Source organism: Equus przewalskii, chromosome 25 (genome assembly GCF_037783145.1).
Source record: "Equus przewalskii isolate Varuska chromosome 25, EquPr2, whole genome shotgun sequence".
Lineage (NCBI taxonomy): Eukaryota > Metazoa > Chordata > Mammalia > Perissodactyla > Equidae > Equus > Equus przewalskii.
The window spans coordinates 35880936-35896198 of NC_091855.1; the positions used below are offsets into that span (position 1 = coordinate 35880936).

General features: G+C 40.4%; 1 protein-coding gene across 7 annotated transcripts in view; it reads left to right on the forward strand.

The window, feature by feature from the left end:
* Positions 1 to 15263, forward strand: part of UNC79 (unc-79 homolog, NALCN channel complex subunit) — a 240600-nt gene that overhangs the window by 182547 nt on the left and 42790 nt on the right. For all 7 annotated transcript variants that reach the window (XM_070594580.1, XM_070594578.1, XM_070594583.1 and 4 more), the window contains 7 exons: positions 1258 to 1398; positions 4262 to 4300; positions 7450 to 7562; positions 7638 to 7723; positions 8634 to 8807; positions 12011 to 12079; positions 14928 to 15038. In XM_070594580.1, the coding sequence (XP_070450681.1) occupies positions 1258 to 1398; positions 4262 to 4300; positions 7450 to 7562; positions 7638 to 7723; positions 8634 to 8807; positions 12011 to 12079; positions 14928 to 15038 (733 nt within the window). The remainder of the gene's footprint in view (positions 1 to 1257; positions 1399 to 4261; positions 4301 to 7449; positions 7563 to 7637; positions 7724 to 8633; positions 8808 to 12010; positions 12080 to 14927; positions 15039 to 15263) is intronic.

The window sequence follows — 15263 nt, forward strand, 5'->3', positions numbered from 1 at the left end:
GTGACAAATTGGGTAGGCTTATGATAAAAGGAGAGAAGGCTGAGGTGGAAGGGGCTGGTGTGAGGATCCGTGCAGCTGGCCACTGCTGATGGTCATTGCTGAAGAAGTGAAGGCGCCTGTCTTGAACAGCTGCCTTGGAATGTCATGTGGGGAGAACCACGTTGCTTGTGGAGGGCTCTTCTTAGCTTCTCCTTTGGTATAATTTCCACATTTTGTGTCCTCCTGCAAGTCTCAATCTTCCTTAGTTGTCTTCCTGGTTGCCTTTGTGTGTACTCCACTTCTATTCTTTTTTAGTTATAGATGTGAATCCTACGTGTATATATATATATTGGTGAGGAAGATTGGCCCTGAGCTAACATCTGTTGCCAATCTTCTTTTTTTTTTTTTTGCTTGAGGAAGATTGTCCCTGACCTAACATATGTGTCAGTTTTCCTCTATTTTGTACACGGGTCACTGCCACAGTGTGACTTGATGAGTGGTGTATAGGTCTGCACCCGGGATCCAAACTTAACCACTATGCCACCAGGCAGGCCCTGTGAATCCTGTATTTTTTAAAAGTCAGTTTATAGGGAAATATATATATATATATATATATATATATATATATATTAAATTGAACCTACATTAGATACTACAAAGAGAAATAAGTTGTAAGTTACTTAAGAGCAGGTGTTGTGTTTTACATATTATATTCAGTAGGTGTGGTGAGTTTATGAAACTGATCTAAGTGAGTGGGAGAGAAGAGACTGAGATCCAGACTCCCCAAGCTTTCTAGAGTGTTCTATTGACTTGGCTACCCTGCCTCTCACCCACAAATAGGGCATTTTCTAATACAAAAGCTTAGGAAAGTTTCCATTTGTGTCTGGGCATTTTTCACTTTTAATTTCAACAAATGAAAAAACTATCCAGTTACTGAGATCCCTAGCAATAATTTCACATGCATAAAATCCTTCAACCAGAAGCTTCAGACAGTTAGTCCACTTGGTGCTCACTGTAAAAGGGAGCAACGATTCACGGACAGGCCAGATGCTTGCCAGCTGAAAGAAAGTTGCAGTGAACCCTCCTGATCTCTGCCATATGTGCTGCTTCTGGTCTGTGGGGAGGCTGGCATTGGAGTCTCCTATTTGTTGTTAGAGTGAGACCACTGACCTCCTTTTGGGACTTTTCCAAGACTCACCAGAAATGGCTATATGTACTTTGTTATATGTGGAAACATTGTTGGCTCTCACGGAAAGCATTCCTCTGTTTTCTTTGCAGATGCCACGACTGTGGGGCCGTCCTTGAAGAATACGATGAGGAGACCCTTGGGCTGGCCGTTGTGGTCCTCTCCACATTCATTCACCTAAGCCCAGACTTGGCGGCCCCGCTATTGCTGGATATCATGCAGTCTGTGGGAAGGTGAATGTCGGCTTCTGTTTTGTTTGGTAGGAAGGAGGCTTACTCCATCTATATCTTGAAATAAAAACTACCAGATCAAAAGTGAAACATTCAGTAAACTTAGAAATACTTGATATTTGTAAGATCAACTCAGACTAATTTTAAAAAATGAATGGACCGAACTTTTGATAGAATTCCCCAGCTGTGTAGGGTTAGGAGTCACAGTGTCAGAGTGAAGCTAGAGGAAACTGCACTAAGAAAACTCTATTTTTTCTCTATTACTATACGAACTAATGTCTGTAACCATGCTCAGAACTGTGCATAGGTCATGGTAAACGCTGTGTTATTATTATCTCCCTTTACCTACTTTAAGATGGGTTCTCTAGGCATTTTGTAATCTTGGAGTGGCTCACTTAATTACGCAACTTAGGGCATTGACATGTGACGGGATAAATGGTAGTATAGCAGTGTCATGCTTCTGACTCAGAAAAACGAAGGATGCACACATTCTGGGAACAGGGCCTCCTGCCTAACTGAGGGAAGATGAAACTTAGCTGCTTTGAGAATTTTCAGGTTAAGAACATTCCACTTAGTAGATAGGACAGCAGAAGAAAAGTATTTCATGGATATAAGTAAAGTTCAAATTCAGTAACAAACTGTAGCCCTAGCGTGCACAACTTAGAGGAGAGGACTGAACGGAATCCCACATGAATCTATTGTTTCCAGTGCGCGCTGGCACAGAGCCGGGTGCTTCAGGCTGCGGGCATTAGACCTAGCTCTTGCCCTCAAGTGCTTTGTGGCTTCGTTGTTGAGGAGGACAGTGACGTGTGGAATAACTGATAGCAATACAAGACAGGACATGGTTAAGAGCTGTAATGAGTGGCATGAGTGGTAAGTGCTACAGAGGTTCAGGATGGAAACGATTTCTTAGGGAAAGTCTCTGTGGAGGGGGTAGGGAAAAAACTGAATTCTGCAAATTCCTGGTAGTTGAGGGAAAGAAAGCGAATGAATCTTAATAGAGTTAAAATTTAATCTTTTTTTTCTTTTTAATGAAGAAATGCTGACTTCAAGTTAAAGATAAACAGGAAAGCATTAAAACCCCTTGATCCCAAAAGTATATGACTCCCTTATTCCCCTCCCCCCAATTTTTCGTAGTATCCTTAGGAATGTATATTCTTAGGAATATATAATCAGAGATGGTATAGCTATTCCACCTCTAATACTTAGAAATCGCCAATGTGCAAAGTAAGTGAGGAACACAGGGAGATGGCGAGATTAAAAAAAGATGAATTATTTCATTTAAGCCCTTAATTTTAACCTAATCATAATAATTGTGGAATAAATGCTGTACCAGCTACCAGCAATATTTGTGGAATTGAGAGGTTTTCTTAATGCAAGGTCACAATTCCTACTATTAATACTTTTCAGTTTTAGAATCAATAGGCGCATTGCTCTGTCTGTTACCATCTCCTTGAAGAGCTGATCTAAGTTGTAAGAGATATATAGAGGCGCTTTATTTTGTTTTTGTTTGTTATAACATAAGTGAGAATAAACCATGTTCAAGCATTGCCAACTGTTAGGATGGGAACACAGGAGCTTTGAAGAAAAGCAAAGGAAAAACAGTAGCAGATACATTTTTACATATTTACATATACTTATATTTAAATGTCTACCTCCCCTGGGTAGACTAGCAAGAGACAGGGCATTTAAAGCAAGCCGCCACAATTCTGAGCAACCTAGGCTGAATCACAAAACTACCAAGGAAACAGATTCAGCAGTCACCTGATTCAGGGCTTTCTTGCATGCCTCAATTCCATGAGGCAATGTGAATTTACAAACACTTGGTTTATTTATGCTAGTCCCCCGGGAACTATTTCCAGGGTATACTAAGAGTTATGTAACCTCAGCATAACCCTTTCATTTATCACCCAAGCCTTTCCACATGATTTCGTATTTTGCTCTCTACTTAGATCCCTCTTAAAATGTACCCATGCCTTTTTCTAGGTCCAGCCTTCAAGATCACATTTGCTGCACCCTTAATCACTGTTTATTCGCCGATGCTTTTCTGTCATCGTAGTGTCACTAGCACGAGAGGGCCCATAACCAAAGCACCTGGGAATGGTGTCTGCTGTTGGTGGCTGCCGGACCCTCTATTCCTCTCCACTGCTTTCCTGGCCCGGCTCATTCTGGTGGCCTTGAGTAAATAAATTTGTAGCATTCTCCATATTTGTTTCTTTAATATCTTACTGATCAAGACATGTTTTTCTAAACTCACCAATTTAGTACATTCTCTTTCTTTCCATACATACAGAATATTTCCATGTGTACACACCATATAATTATACTTTTCAAAAATCACGTTATATATTGATTACTTAACCTAATACATTTCTCTTCTCAGTACGTCATTGCAATCCAACAATTAGCTGACGAAAACTCCTATTACTCATTTTACTATCTTATAGAGGCTCTTACAGTTTGTAGTTTGTCTGTGGTGAGGTTTCAGAGGTTGTACACAAAGAGATGCGTTTTGAGTTGAGTTAATCTGGAGATGGACTGGGTCCAGTGCTGCTCTGTCATCTGTCTAACCTAGCTGCAGATGCCATTTTGTAGATTGGCTGGGTGATATTAAACCGACTTAACTGTATGCATCTCTGCGGAAAAACCTGATTTGATGCGGAAAGCAGGGCTCAGGAACTCAGTGAAGTTGAACCCTGGAGACTGACCGCTGAGTGGGCCCTCTGTCCCTGGTCAGGCGAATTGTCAATGGTTTTACAGGTCTCCACGTCTAAAGCAGAGCCGCAATGGGTCCTACCGCAGTACTCATGCATTTCATCATGAAAGCCTGAGATACTCATGTGACTCTGTTTACTTTATCTCCTAGACTGGCGTCCAGCACTACTTTTTCTAATCAAGCAGAAAGGTAAGGTCCTAAAGTGAGCCCAGATCTCACTTTCTTTTTGTCCCCTGTGCATGTTCATTGCGATTCCAAAACACCGGAGTGTGCACTGTGGAAGAACTATTGTGAGGTTCAGCTGCAGCTCCAGAGAGCACAAGTTCACTGTCTGTGCACACCTTCATTCATTCATTCCGCATTCGCGCATTCACTCATTTTAGTCAACTAATACTTTTAAGCCCACTCTGTACCAGGCACTGTGCTAGATACTTAGGTTTCAATTGGGGACAAAACTGACATGATTCCTGCCCTCATGGGGCCTACAGTCTACCTGGGAGGGAAACGTGAATAAAATATTTGCACAAGTTTATAAGTGTCAACAGTGCTAAGTGCTGTGAACAAAAAGTACAGTGAGATTTGCGTAACATTCATTTATTCAACAAGTATTTATGGAGTGACCACTATATCTTCTTTGGTGAAGTGTTCAAATCTTTTGCACATTTTTAACTGGGTTGTTGTCTTTTTATTATTGAGTTGCAAGACTTCTTTAGTATATATCCTGAATACCAGTCCTTTATTAAATGTTTTGAGAACATTTTCACTCAGTCTGGGGCTTGCCTATTCCTTTTCTTAATGGTATATTTTGATGAGAAGTTTTTAATTTAGGTGAAGTCTAATGTTTTGAACATTTAAAACAATTCATGCTTATTGTTTTCTGTTGTTTATTTGAGGAACCTTCGCCTATCCTCAGATCAAGAAGATATTCTCCAATGTTTTCTTGTAAAAGTTTTATGGTTTTAGCATTTATATTTAGCATTTATATGATCCATCTCAAATTAATTTTTATGTATGATGTGAGGTAGAGGTTGATATTTTTATCCAACAATCTAAGTAAAGATATTTAGTTATTTCAACATTAAAAAAAATGACTTTCTTTTTCCCCATTGGATCATTTTGGTGTCTGTTAAAATCAAATAACCTTATTAGGGTCGATCTATTTCCAGGCTCTCTATCCTGTTCCATTGATCTATATGTTAATCCTCAAGCTGGCACCACCCTGTCTTGATTACTGTAGCTGTATAGTAAGTCTTGAAGTCAGATATGAATCCTTCAGCTTTGGTCATCTCTTTCAAGAAGTTGATTTAGATATTCTAGATTCTTCACACTTCCACATAAATTTTGGAATACGCTTCTCAATTTTTGGGGAAAAAAGCCTGCCTGGATTGTATTGAAACTATAAATCAATTTGAGAATAACTGACATCATATAAATATTGAGTCTTTCACTTCATAAACATAGTATATATTCTTATTTCATTTGGCCTTTTTGGTTTCTCTCAGCAATGTTTTGTGGTTTTCAGTTTAGAGGTCTTGCACATCTTTTGTTAAATTTATTCCCAAGGATCTTGGTTTTTTAATGCCAATGTAGTGGATTTTCTTCTTCTTCTTCTTTTTTTTTGGTGAGGAAGATTGGCTCAGAGCTAACATCTGTTGCCAATCTTCCTCTTTTTTTTTTCCTTGAGGAAGATTGTCCCTGAGCTAACATCTGTGCTAGTCTTCCTCTATTTTGTAGGTGGGACGCTGCCACAGCATGGCTTGATGAACGGTGTGTAGGTGTGCACCTGGGATCTGAACCCATGAACCACAGGCCACTGAAACAGAGCATGTGAACTTAACCACTATGCCACCGGGCCAGCCCCAAATTTTTAAAAATTTCATTTTCCAACGTTTTGCTGCTGGTATATAAATATACAAATGATTTTTTGTATTAACATTGTAATGTAATAAGCTAAGTTATAGTAGTTGCTTCTTAGATTCCTTAGAATCTAAAAGCATTTGTATGTAAAAAATCTGTAAATGGTGACATTTTCACTTCTCCCTTTCTGATTTCTATGCTTTTTAATTTTTATTGCCCATTGCAATGGCTAGGACCTCCAGTACCGTAATAAGGAAGTGAGTGAGCATTCTTGCCTTGTTCCTGCTTTTACAGGAAAAGCATTTAATATCTCACCATTAATACTGTTTGCTATAGGTTTCATAGATGTCCTTTACCAGATTGAGGATTTCCTCTGTTTCTAGTTTGCTGAGAGTTTTTCTCATGAGTGTTTCTATGTTGAATTTTGTGAAATGCATTTTCTTTATCTGTGGAAATAACTGTTTTTTGCCCTTTATTCTTTCATATGTTGAATCCCATTCATCGGCTCTTTACTATTAGGTCATTCTTACATTCCTGGGACAAACCCTATTTGGTCATGGCCCATCATCCTTTTTATCTACAGTTGGATTCATTGTCCATGAGCGCTGACTATTGGTCTTTTTTCTTTTCCTTTCTTTTTTGTTCCTTGTTTTGTCTGTTTGTTTGTAATGACTTTATCTGATTTTAGTTTTAGTGCTATGCTGGCTTCATAAAATAAGTCGGGAGGGGTTCCCTCCTTCCCTAATTTTTGAAAGACTTTGTGTCAGCTTGTATCATTTCTTCCTGAAGAAGATTTTTGACCCACAAGTTTGAACCAGCATTTTGGGGTAGACATGGCATAATCAAATGGTTTAGGTAAGAGGGAGTTTTTACCAGTCCTCCATTTCGGCTCTTTGAGTTCCTCTTCCTTTCTTTCGATGTTTACCTCTAGGAACATCGTTTCTGATACTTTGGTCTAAGGGGCAGGGCGACATAATCATCTCTTGGCTCCCCCTTTCACGTGCAGGAGTGGTACAGAGGGTGAAGGGGCCCGTCCCTCTCACGAGTACCAGCTCAGACGCCCCAAGAAAACTTGCCACATCTCCCAAGAGGAATGAACAACTCACTCCCCGCCTTCCTCCCCAGAACAGCTCTCTCTCTTCGCTAGGGACGCCTTCTGGGAGGATCTTGCTGAGGACCCTCATCCTGGGGTCTAGTCCTGACTCTGCGGTTGTCTGGACTTGTGGCCTTTGCAGGTCACCTTTTCTCTCTGGGCCCGGGAACCCTCATCTGTACCCTGGAATGAGTCAGGGACCACTCTGACATTTCCTGGTTCTCTTGTTGTAAAAGCGTATTGTTAACAGGGATTCTGTGTGACTAGGGTATTTCATCTCACCGATGAAAATGACAGTGAGGCAGTCCACAGAAGCCCTGGTGTTAGACAGGCAAATCAATACCTACGCTCAGGCCGGCTGCTCACGAGCCTCGTCTCTTCTCCCCAGCATGATGGTTCCCGGCAACGCCGCGGGGGTGGCCAAGCAGTTCCTGCGCTGCATCTTCCACCAGCTGGCCCCCAACGGCATCTTCCCGCAGCTCTTCCAGAGCTCTATCAAAGGTAGGCCCGCGGGCGCCCCCGGCGCGGCTCGTCGCGGGAACGCGGACGCCCCTAACTCTGCTGTTGACCTTCCAGATGGCACGTTTTTGCGGACCTTGGCCACGTCCCTGATGGACTTCAACGAGCTGAGCTCCATCGCGGCGCTCAGTCAGCTCCTGGAGGTAGGTCTGCGCGGAAGACGCAATAAGCCCCGCCGAAAACGCTGCTGCGGAAGACAGAGTCATTTAACTTAAAAATTAAATTGACAATGTTGTCATTAAAAAGCTTAATTTGAAATGTCAAATTTTAAATAATTTAAATTTTAAAAATTGAAAAAATAAAGATTGCCAATGTCTAGAAAAGTGTCCGTTGGACACTGCTATTTTGTGCGGATTTACTGTTTATTTGAAGCTTGTGGACACCCTCAACAAAGGGCGGACGCCAGCCGTTGAGAACTCACCTCTACAGAACTCTCCAGCCTTCGAAACGTGTGGCGGGTAGAACAGGTGCACGGTATCGCGAGACTTGGTGTCAAGGCTCCGCTTCACAGCTTATTTTTGTACGGCAAGATTCGGATTCAAGGCCTGCCTATTTGCTGTAGCGCGAGACTTAGAGTCAATTCTCAGCTCCTCTACTTGTTGGTTGTATCGCGAGATTTGGATTCCTGTCTGCAGTCCTCTGCTTCCTAGCTTCCTCAATTCGCTTGGGAGGTTGGCAGATTGCTGTAGGGACTTTGTAGTCAGTACTCTCAGTTCTTGGCTGGGAACTTTGGAGTTTCCAGCAAGCATCATTCATTGTGTCTTCTTAGCACCTAACCACACCAGTTGTACATCCTTAAAAGGTTTTTTTCTTGCTCATATTTCATCTTCTCTCCCTGAGTCAGATCACAATTCCGCCCCCCCCCAAGTTTGTCTGAATTTGTCAATTTTTTTCTTATCCCCCCTGCTGATTATACTGATTACCCTATATAGTGGGCGCACAACACACGTTTATGGCATGAAGGTGTGATTTTGAAAGCCGGTCTTCATCAAAGAGCTATATGAATCCCCACGCCGCTTCCGCAGTTGATTGCCTATGCTTTTGTGTTTTTAGGGTCTAAATAACAAAAAGAATTTACCAGCAGGGGGTGCTATGATACGCTGTTTGGAAAACATTGCTACTTTCATGGAAGCTCTGCCCATGGATTCTCCTAGTAGCCTCTGGACCACAATCAGCAACCAGTTTCAGACATTTTTTGCCAAGCTGCCTTGTGTTTTGCCTCTGAAGGTAAGCAGCGCCCACGATTTCATTTTAAGTTACTTTCTTACCGTTGTGTGGACCATCTGCTTACAGAGAAGCAGCGTCTTGGTTGATTTAATGTTTCATACAGGACTGTAAGGAATCCGTTGGCCATGGAGTGAAGCGTATTATTTAGGTGGTTCTCTCCAAATGTTACAGAATGACAGCAATATGAAGTGGGCATTTAGACTTAGTGATTTCATGTTTCCTGTTGATTAAAAAAAAAGATTGGGAAGACGTTAGTAGATTGTGTTTATCTAGAAATTTTTCTCAAGTGGCTATTAAATAAATACAGAAGTAAATAAACAGTTTTGTCTAAAAGGAGACCAGATATATAATGTATAATGTAAAACTTCAATTTTAGAGGATTATCTAAAGGGAGGTGATTGCCTGTGTGTTCTTGAATAAAGTACTTGCAAGACCAAGATGGTGTTTCTTTTTTTTTTTAAAGGTTGGCACCTGAGCTAACCTCTGTTGCCAATCTTTTTTTTTTTCTTCTTCTCACCAGAACTCCCTAGTACATAGTTGTATATTCTAGTTGTAGGTCCTTCTAGTTCTGCTGTGTGGGATGCTGCCTCAGCGTGGCCTTGATGAGCATTGCCATGTCCGTGCCCAGGATCCGAACCTGTGAAACCCTGGGCCGCCAAAGCGGAGTATGTGAAGTTAACCGCTCGGCCACTTGGCCGGCCCCCAAGATGATATTTCTATTTGACTGCTTTACCTTCTCTTATCCCCCGTACCATCCTCCAAGAATACACACAGTTACCTAGCTGGAAATCTGGTAGCCTAAGGAACATTTTCAACATGAGCCCATTAAACGCAAAAAACAGAATCCTGTACTGTTAAAACTGGAAGAGACCTATAAAAACCATGCTTTCCAATGCCCACGTTCTCCAGATGGGGGACTGCAAATTCAGAGAGGTGGTGGCCGTGTGAGGGTTAGAACGCAAATCTCCTGACTCCCAGTCCAGGGTCCTTCCCACTAACAGACTCCTAGAGTCCTTCTAAAGCAGAGTTGCATGGAAGACATTCAGGTCTCTATTGCAGGGAGAAAGGAGGTGGCTGGTGGTGGCCATTGTTATGTCTTTGAACCTTATTTGCTCCACAACTTTTTGTGCTTTATGCAGATTATAGATAGAAATATTCAACTCGCAAAAAAGTGAATCATTTGTTGATCTGAGAAGTGAAGTTACATGTTAGCAGCACCACTTCTCAAATGAGCATTACATGTATGTAAAGTGTTTTATAAAGACCAGCCACCTCTGATAATACCTTTTTCCAAATTGGCGTATTTGGAAAATATGACCCCCAAATAGGATCTGTGCTGATGCTAATTCAGGGACCTTAGCTTGGTGTCTGCTGCTTCCTTTGAGTTTAAAGTTACTGTGAGAAGCAGGAATGCTGAGATCTTTACCATCTCTCATGTCGTATGATCCTTTTCTACCCACAAATCTGAAGTAGCTGAATAAATCCAAGCAAAGAGGATAAGCACTTTGAAACCATGTGTGTATTTGCTTCTAGTACACGCACACATAGGAAATCAAGTGCACGCATTTAACATGGCCGCATGGAACCTCCCTTGGACAAGAGAGCCATTTAGGGCCATTCATTGCTTAAGAGCCGTATACTCTAAGAGAAGGAGTGGGGCAAGCGTTGCAAATTCAAATACCTGTAGGCTGATACTGTAGTCAATATACTTAACTTGAACACTGACCAGTTGGAAGTATTGCCAGCTATAAACAACTGGTAAGCCAATTTTTGACAATCAGCCCTGCCTATAGGGACCCTGATTGCAAAGTTAATGAGTGGAATGGAGTGAGATAAGATTATAAGGAGAATTGAGACCCCTGAGAACTGGAAAGCACCAGTCCCTTCTAATGGGGTCAGCTGCTACTCCACTCTAGCCAATTGTGATGTGGGAATGCAAGCCTTGTGTTGTTGATCTTCCCAGGTTTTTCAAGATGATATTTCCTGATTTTTAAAACACTATGGGGACCTGATGAGCAGCCAGTTTTCAGCCCCTGGTTTAAAGTAATGTAAATGCCACATAGACTCTGATGGATATTGAGCAGATTAAATAGACCAATGGTTCCCTTAGAAGATGCTTGTGAAATACTTTAAGAATTTGTATAAAAACCTGCCCTGTTAGATCAGATCTGGGCACTGCCTCTGATCACCTTCTGCTTTGTTTTTAATCTCTGGGACAAATATTAAACCATTCGAAAACCTGCAGTTTATTCTTATCAGTTAAGAGAAGTGGATCTCAAACTTCAGTATGTATCAGTGTCCCTGAAGGACTTGCTAAAAAACAGATTCCTGGGCCTTATTCAGAGAGTCTGTGATTTAGTAGGGGTGCAGCCTGAGGGTTTGCTTTCTAACAAGTTTCCAGGTAATAGAGGTGCTGCTGGTCCAGGGGTTATACTTGGGGAAACACTGGCTTAGTTTGTACTGTCTTAAAGAGGTTAATATTATACACAGCTGCAGAAACTCAACTCTGGCCTGCTGTTGTGATATATTTACAATGTTAAGTAATACCGTTGTTTATTCTTGCTGTATCGCATTCCCCCAATCCCAGTACACTCGATTTAAAAAGTACATTTTGATGTGGAGTCTTGCCAAAATACAACTCTAATAGATTTATGAGGCATGATTTTCTCTTGTAGAAATTTTTCTGCTTTTTCCCAGGTTTTCGTCATGTTTTTTAGGAGCAGAGAAAAGGCAGATAAAACTGGTTCTTATTTGGACTAATAAGCCTAATGGTTTTAAATCGATCTAAATAGTTCTTTTTTCAACATGACCTTTCACAAATTAACGTACTTCTTTAGAGTTGGACACATTTAATATCTCCCTATCAACCTATCTGTCAGTCTATCCATCCGTCCATCCATCCATCCATCCGGTTCTTTATCCAGCTCTCTATCTGATTTAATTTTAGGAATATATCTCTGCAAAGTAATTTAGGAGCTATGTTTAATTATTTAATTGTTTAACATTGTTTAAATAATGGTTTAATTAAAATTTTTAAACCCGAGAATGATTTTTTTCAACGTGAACATATGGCATGGAAAATTGTAAGGAGGCAGCTATGTTTGAGATTTTTTTTTCCTAAAATAAATGCTGATAGGAAGTATATGAAGCAAAAGTATATTAAGAAGGATACTGACTTTTACTTTTTTCCTATTTGTTCACAGTGTTCTTTGGATTCCAGTTTGAGAATAATGATTTGCCTCTTGAAGATACCCTCCACCAATGCCACAAGGGTATGTATGTTTCAGAAATATATAACCAATTGGTTATTCAGGGTTTTTTTACCCTAAAAGACAGGCATGTAGCAATACTGAAGAAATAGTTATTGCATACTGAGGGCTTCACTGTCAGCCTCTTTGAAAGTGTCTAGTATGAAGAGACATCACAATATCGTTTTTTATAATGGTCCGCTTAGGTCAAGGCCATGTCCACCAGTCCATCCTCCATGCAACAAACTAGGTGATCCTTCTAAACACAGATCTCATGGTGTTGATTCCTTGCTTAAAAATCTTTGATAACTTCTCATTTTTTTAGGATAATGTCCAAATTCCTTACCGTGGCATACAAGAAGGTACCTCATTAACTTGCCAACCTACCTTTCCAATTTAGTCTTTGGCTACTTGTCTTAGCCCCCATGACTCCTCAGTACTTTCAGAATCATCATCATCATCAAAACAACAACTACTGTTTATTGAGCACTTCTCATATGGCAGGCATTGTGCCAGCTGCTTTCCATTTATAATCTTCTTTCATTTCCTACTTCCTTGCCTTTGCTTAGGCCATTTCCCTTCCCTGAAATTTTTATACCCTTGTCGGTGAGGTGAACTCCTTCTCATTCTTCAAGATGAGAATTTGAATTCCATTCAAATAAAAAAAAATTTATATTGTCAGTAGCAGCGCCTCCTACATCAGATCCCACAACACTGGGTAAAGCTCTCTGTATTCGCAGCTGTGTTCATTGACGGCTCCCCAGTGAGACTGCGAGCTTCGTGAAGTCCAGCAGCGTGTCTCATTTGGCTTTCTATTCCTGGCTCCATTTCTGGCTGCATTATATGCAATGGTGCAATTGTTTGTATTGCAATGGCTTGTAACTACTAGTTAATATACCAAGAAGGCACATCCTCTGTAACCTTTTCCTTGACTGTGCTTTCATAGACTCATGTTTATGCTGGAAGGTTGCAAAGATATCGTTTGGTCTAATCTGCTTATTTACAGACAAGGAAACGTGCTTAGAGAGATGAAGTGTCTTGGTCAAGGTCACACAGCTGATTAGTGGAAGATCTGAGACTTGAACCTAGGTCCTTTGATTCCAAGCTCCTTGATTTTTCTGTTGTACCATATTCCCCTGTCACCATGCTGCTTTGCTACATATAAGAGCAAGTTTCTATATAAGTTTGAATTCAAGTTTCTCTTTTTGACCAATAAGGATGCATTAGATATCAACCACAGACATATTCCTGTCCTCATTCATCCAACATCAGTGTTTCAAGGTAGCAACATTTATACAGAGCAGAGAATACTGAGTCAAGAGTACTGTTTCAGAGTTTCTTTAAGATTTTCTATATGGAAAGGACCATATGGGTTTTGTGGGGAATACAAACAAGTAAAAGACATAATTCCTATCCTCAGGGACAACTAACATGTAATGAATTCATTTTCGTATCAATAAGGAAAAAGGATCTCAAAAGTATTCATATCCTTTGATTTAGTCATTCTTTTTCTGGGAATTTATTCTAAGGAAAAAACGAAAATGCAAATTTCATGCAAAAACTTATTTAGTGGGATGTTATTTATAATAAAATGTGACTTTTGTGGCTGTTAAAATGGATGATTGTGAATAAAGATTAAATAACATTGGAAATTTCTTATGTTATATTAGCAAAATGAAATTAGCAAAATATAGGATTGTATGTGTGTAAGGTTTCAGCTAAGTAAACTGCTGTGCAGTGAAGAAGGGAAATATATCTAAATGTTATCTCTCGGTGGTGGGGTTATGGATGACTTTTGTTTCCTCATCTGTGCTTTCCTGCAGATCCTGCATTTGCACATTGAGCATGTATTACTTTAATAATCCAGACAGTTAGGATTTTAGAGATTGAGAAGTAGTGGAAATCATGGCATGGAAGTCTTTTAGAGCCCAATTAAAATCCTGTCTTCCCTACAGAGCAGTTCTGCCTCTGGAAAATTGCCCTGGACTTTGGGTTTGAATTCCTTTCAATAGCTGTATGCCTCAGGCAAGTTACTTGCCTACTTAACTGCCTCAGCTGCAGAATAGGGGTACCAAAGCTTCAGAGAGTTAGGATGCAGATCATAGCAACGGTGATGGAGGGCTTACTGTTGCCAAGTGCTTTATATACATTATCTCCTTTAATTCTCACAACACTGATGAGGTAGAGGCTATTATCATCCTCATTTTACAAAGAAGAGAACTAAGTCCAGAGAGGTTAAATCACTTATTCAAGGTCACAGAGAGCGAGATTCTATAGCTTCTGTCATTAACTATTATAGCATACTGTCTCCCCAGGATTGTTATAAGAAATTTGAATGAGATAAACTATATAAAAGCATCTAACTCTCCCTGATATTTAGTAGGTGCTCAATAAATGTTTCTAAATGACTTAAGAAAGAGTGTGGATCTAAAACTGACCCTTTATGGGTGGGATTCAGATGGGGAAACCAAAACTGACAATGCCTTCCTGATTAACATTGGCAGAAAGCTGGGTCATGATGAGTTTTGTCTAAGCTAGTAGTGCTTTCGTACTTGCATGCAAAGGTGGTTTGTGCTGCTTAACTGAGACGGCAGGCTTCTAGAGGAGCTGGATCTGATGAACCCATAGACGCCTAAAGATTCTGAGAAATAGAGTGGAAGATTCTAATGCAAACCTCGCAAAGTCTTGACTGCTGGAAGTGGACATGAGGATAGGATTGGAGTTAAGTAGGTTTATAAATGATGCCACCTGGAAAAATAGATTTTTTTTTAGCAATAAAATGATTAAATCATGCTCCTTGAGCCATTGCTTGAAGGTGCAGTTCTGTTCTTGTTAGATCACTTGGTTTTAATTGGTCCCGATCTCATTGCAGAGTTTGTTGGAACCATTTTCAAAACTGCTCAGCTTTGTAATTCAGAATGCTGTCTTCACTTTGGCCTACCTGGTGGAGGTGTGTGGCTTATGTTACCGGGCTTTCACTAAGGTAAGTTTGCATATGTGTGTGTTCCTGAGAAACTGCAAACTGGCAGAAATATGTTCTTTCTAATCAGTGTCAAATCTGTGTTAGGTTAATTGCTTCACTGTAGTTAAAAATGAGTAATTATACTGAGGTCTAATAAATATCATTGGAAGGAAACACTTTACACACACACACACATAAACACTATATCTTAAATGTGCAAGTTTTGAGAATTGAGGGTCACATGGT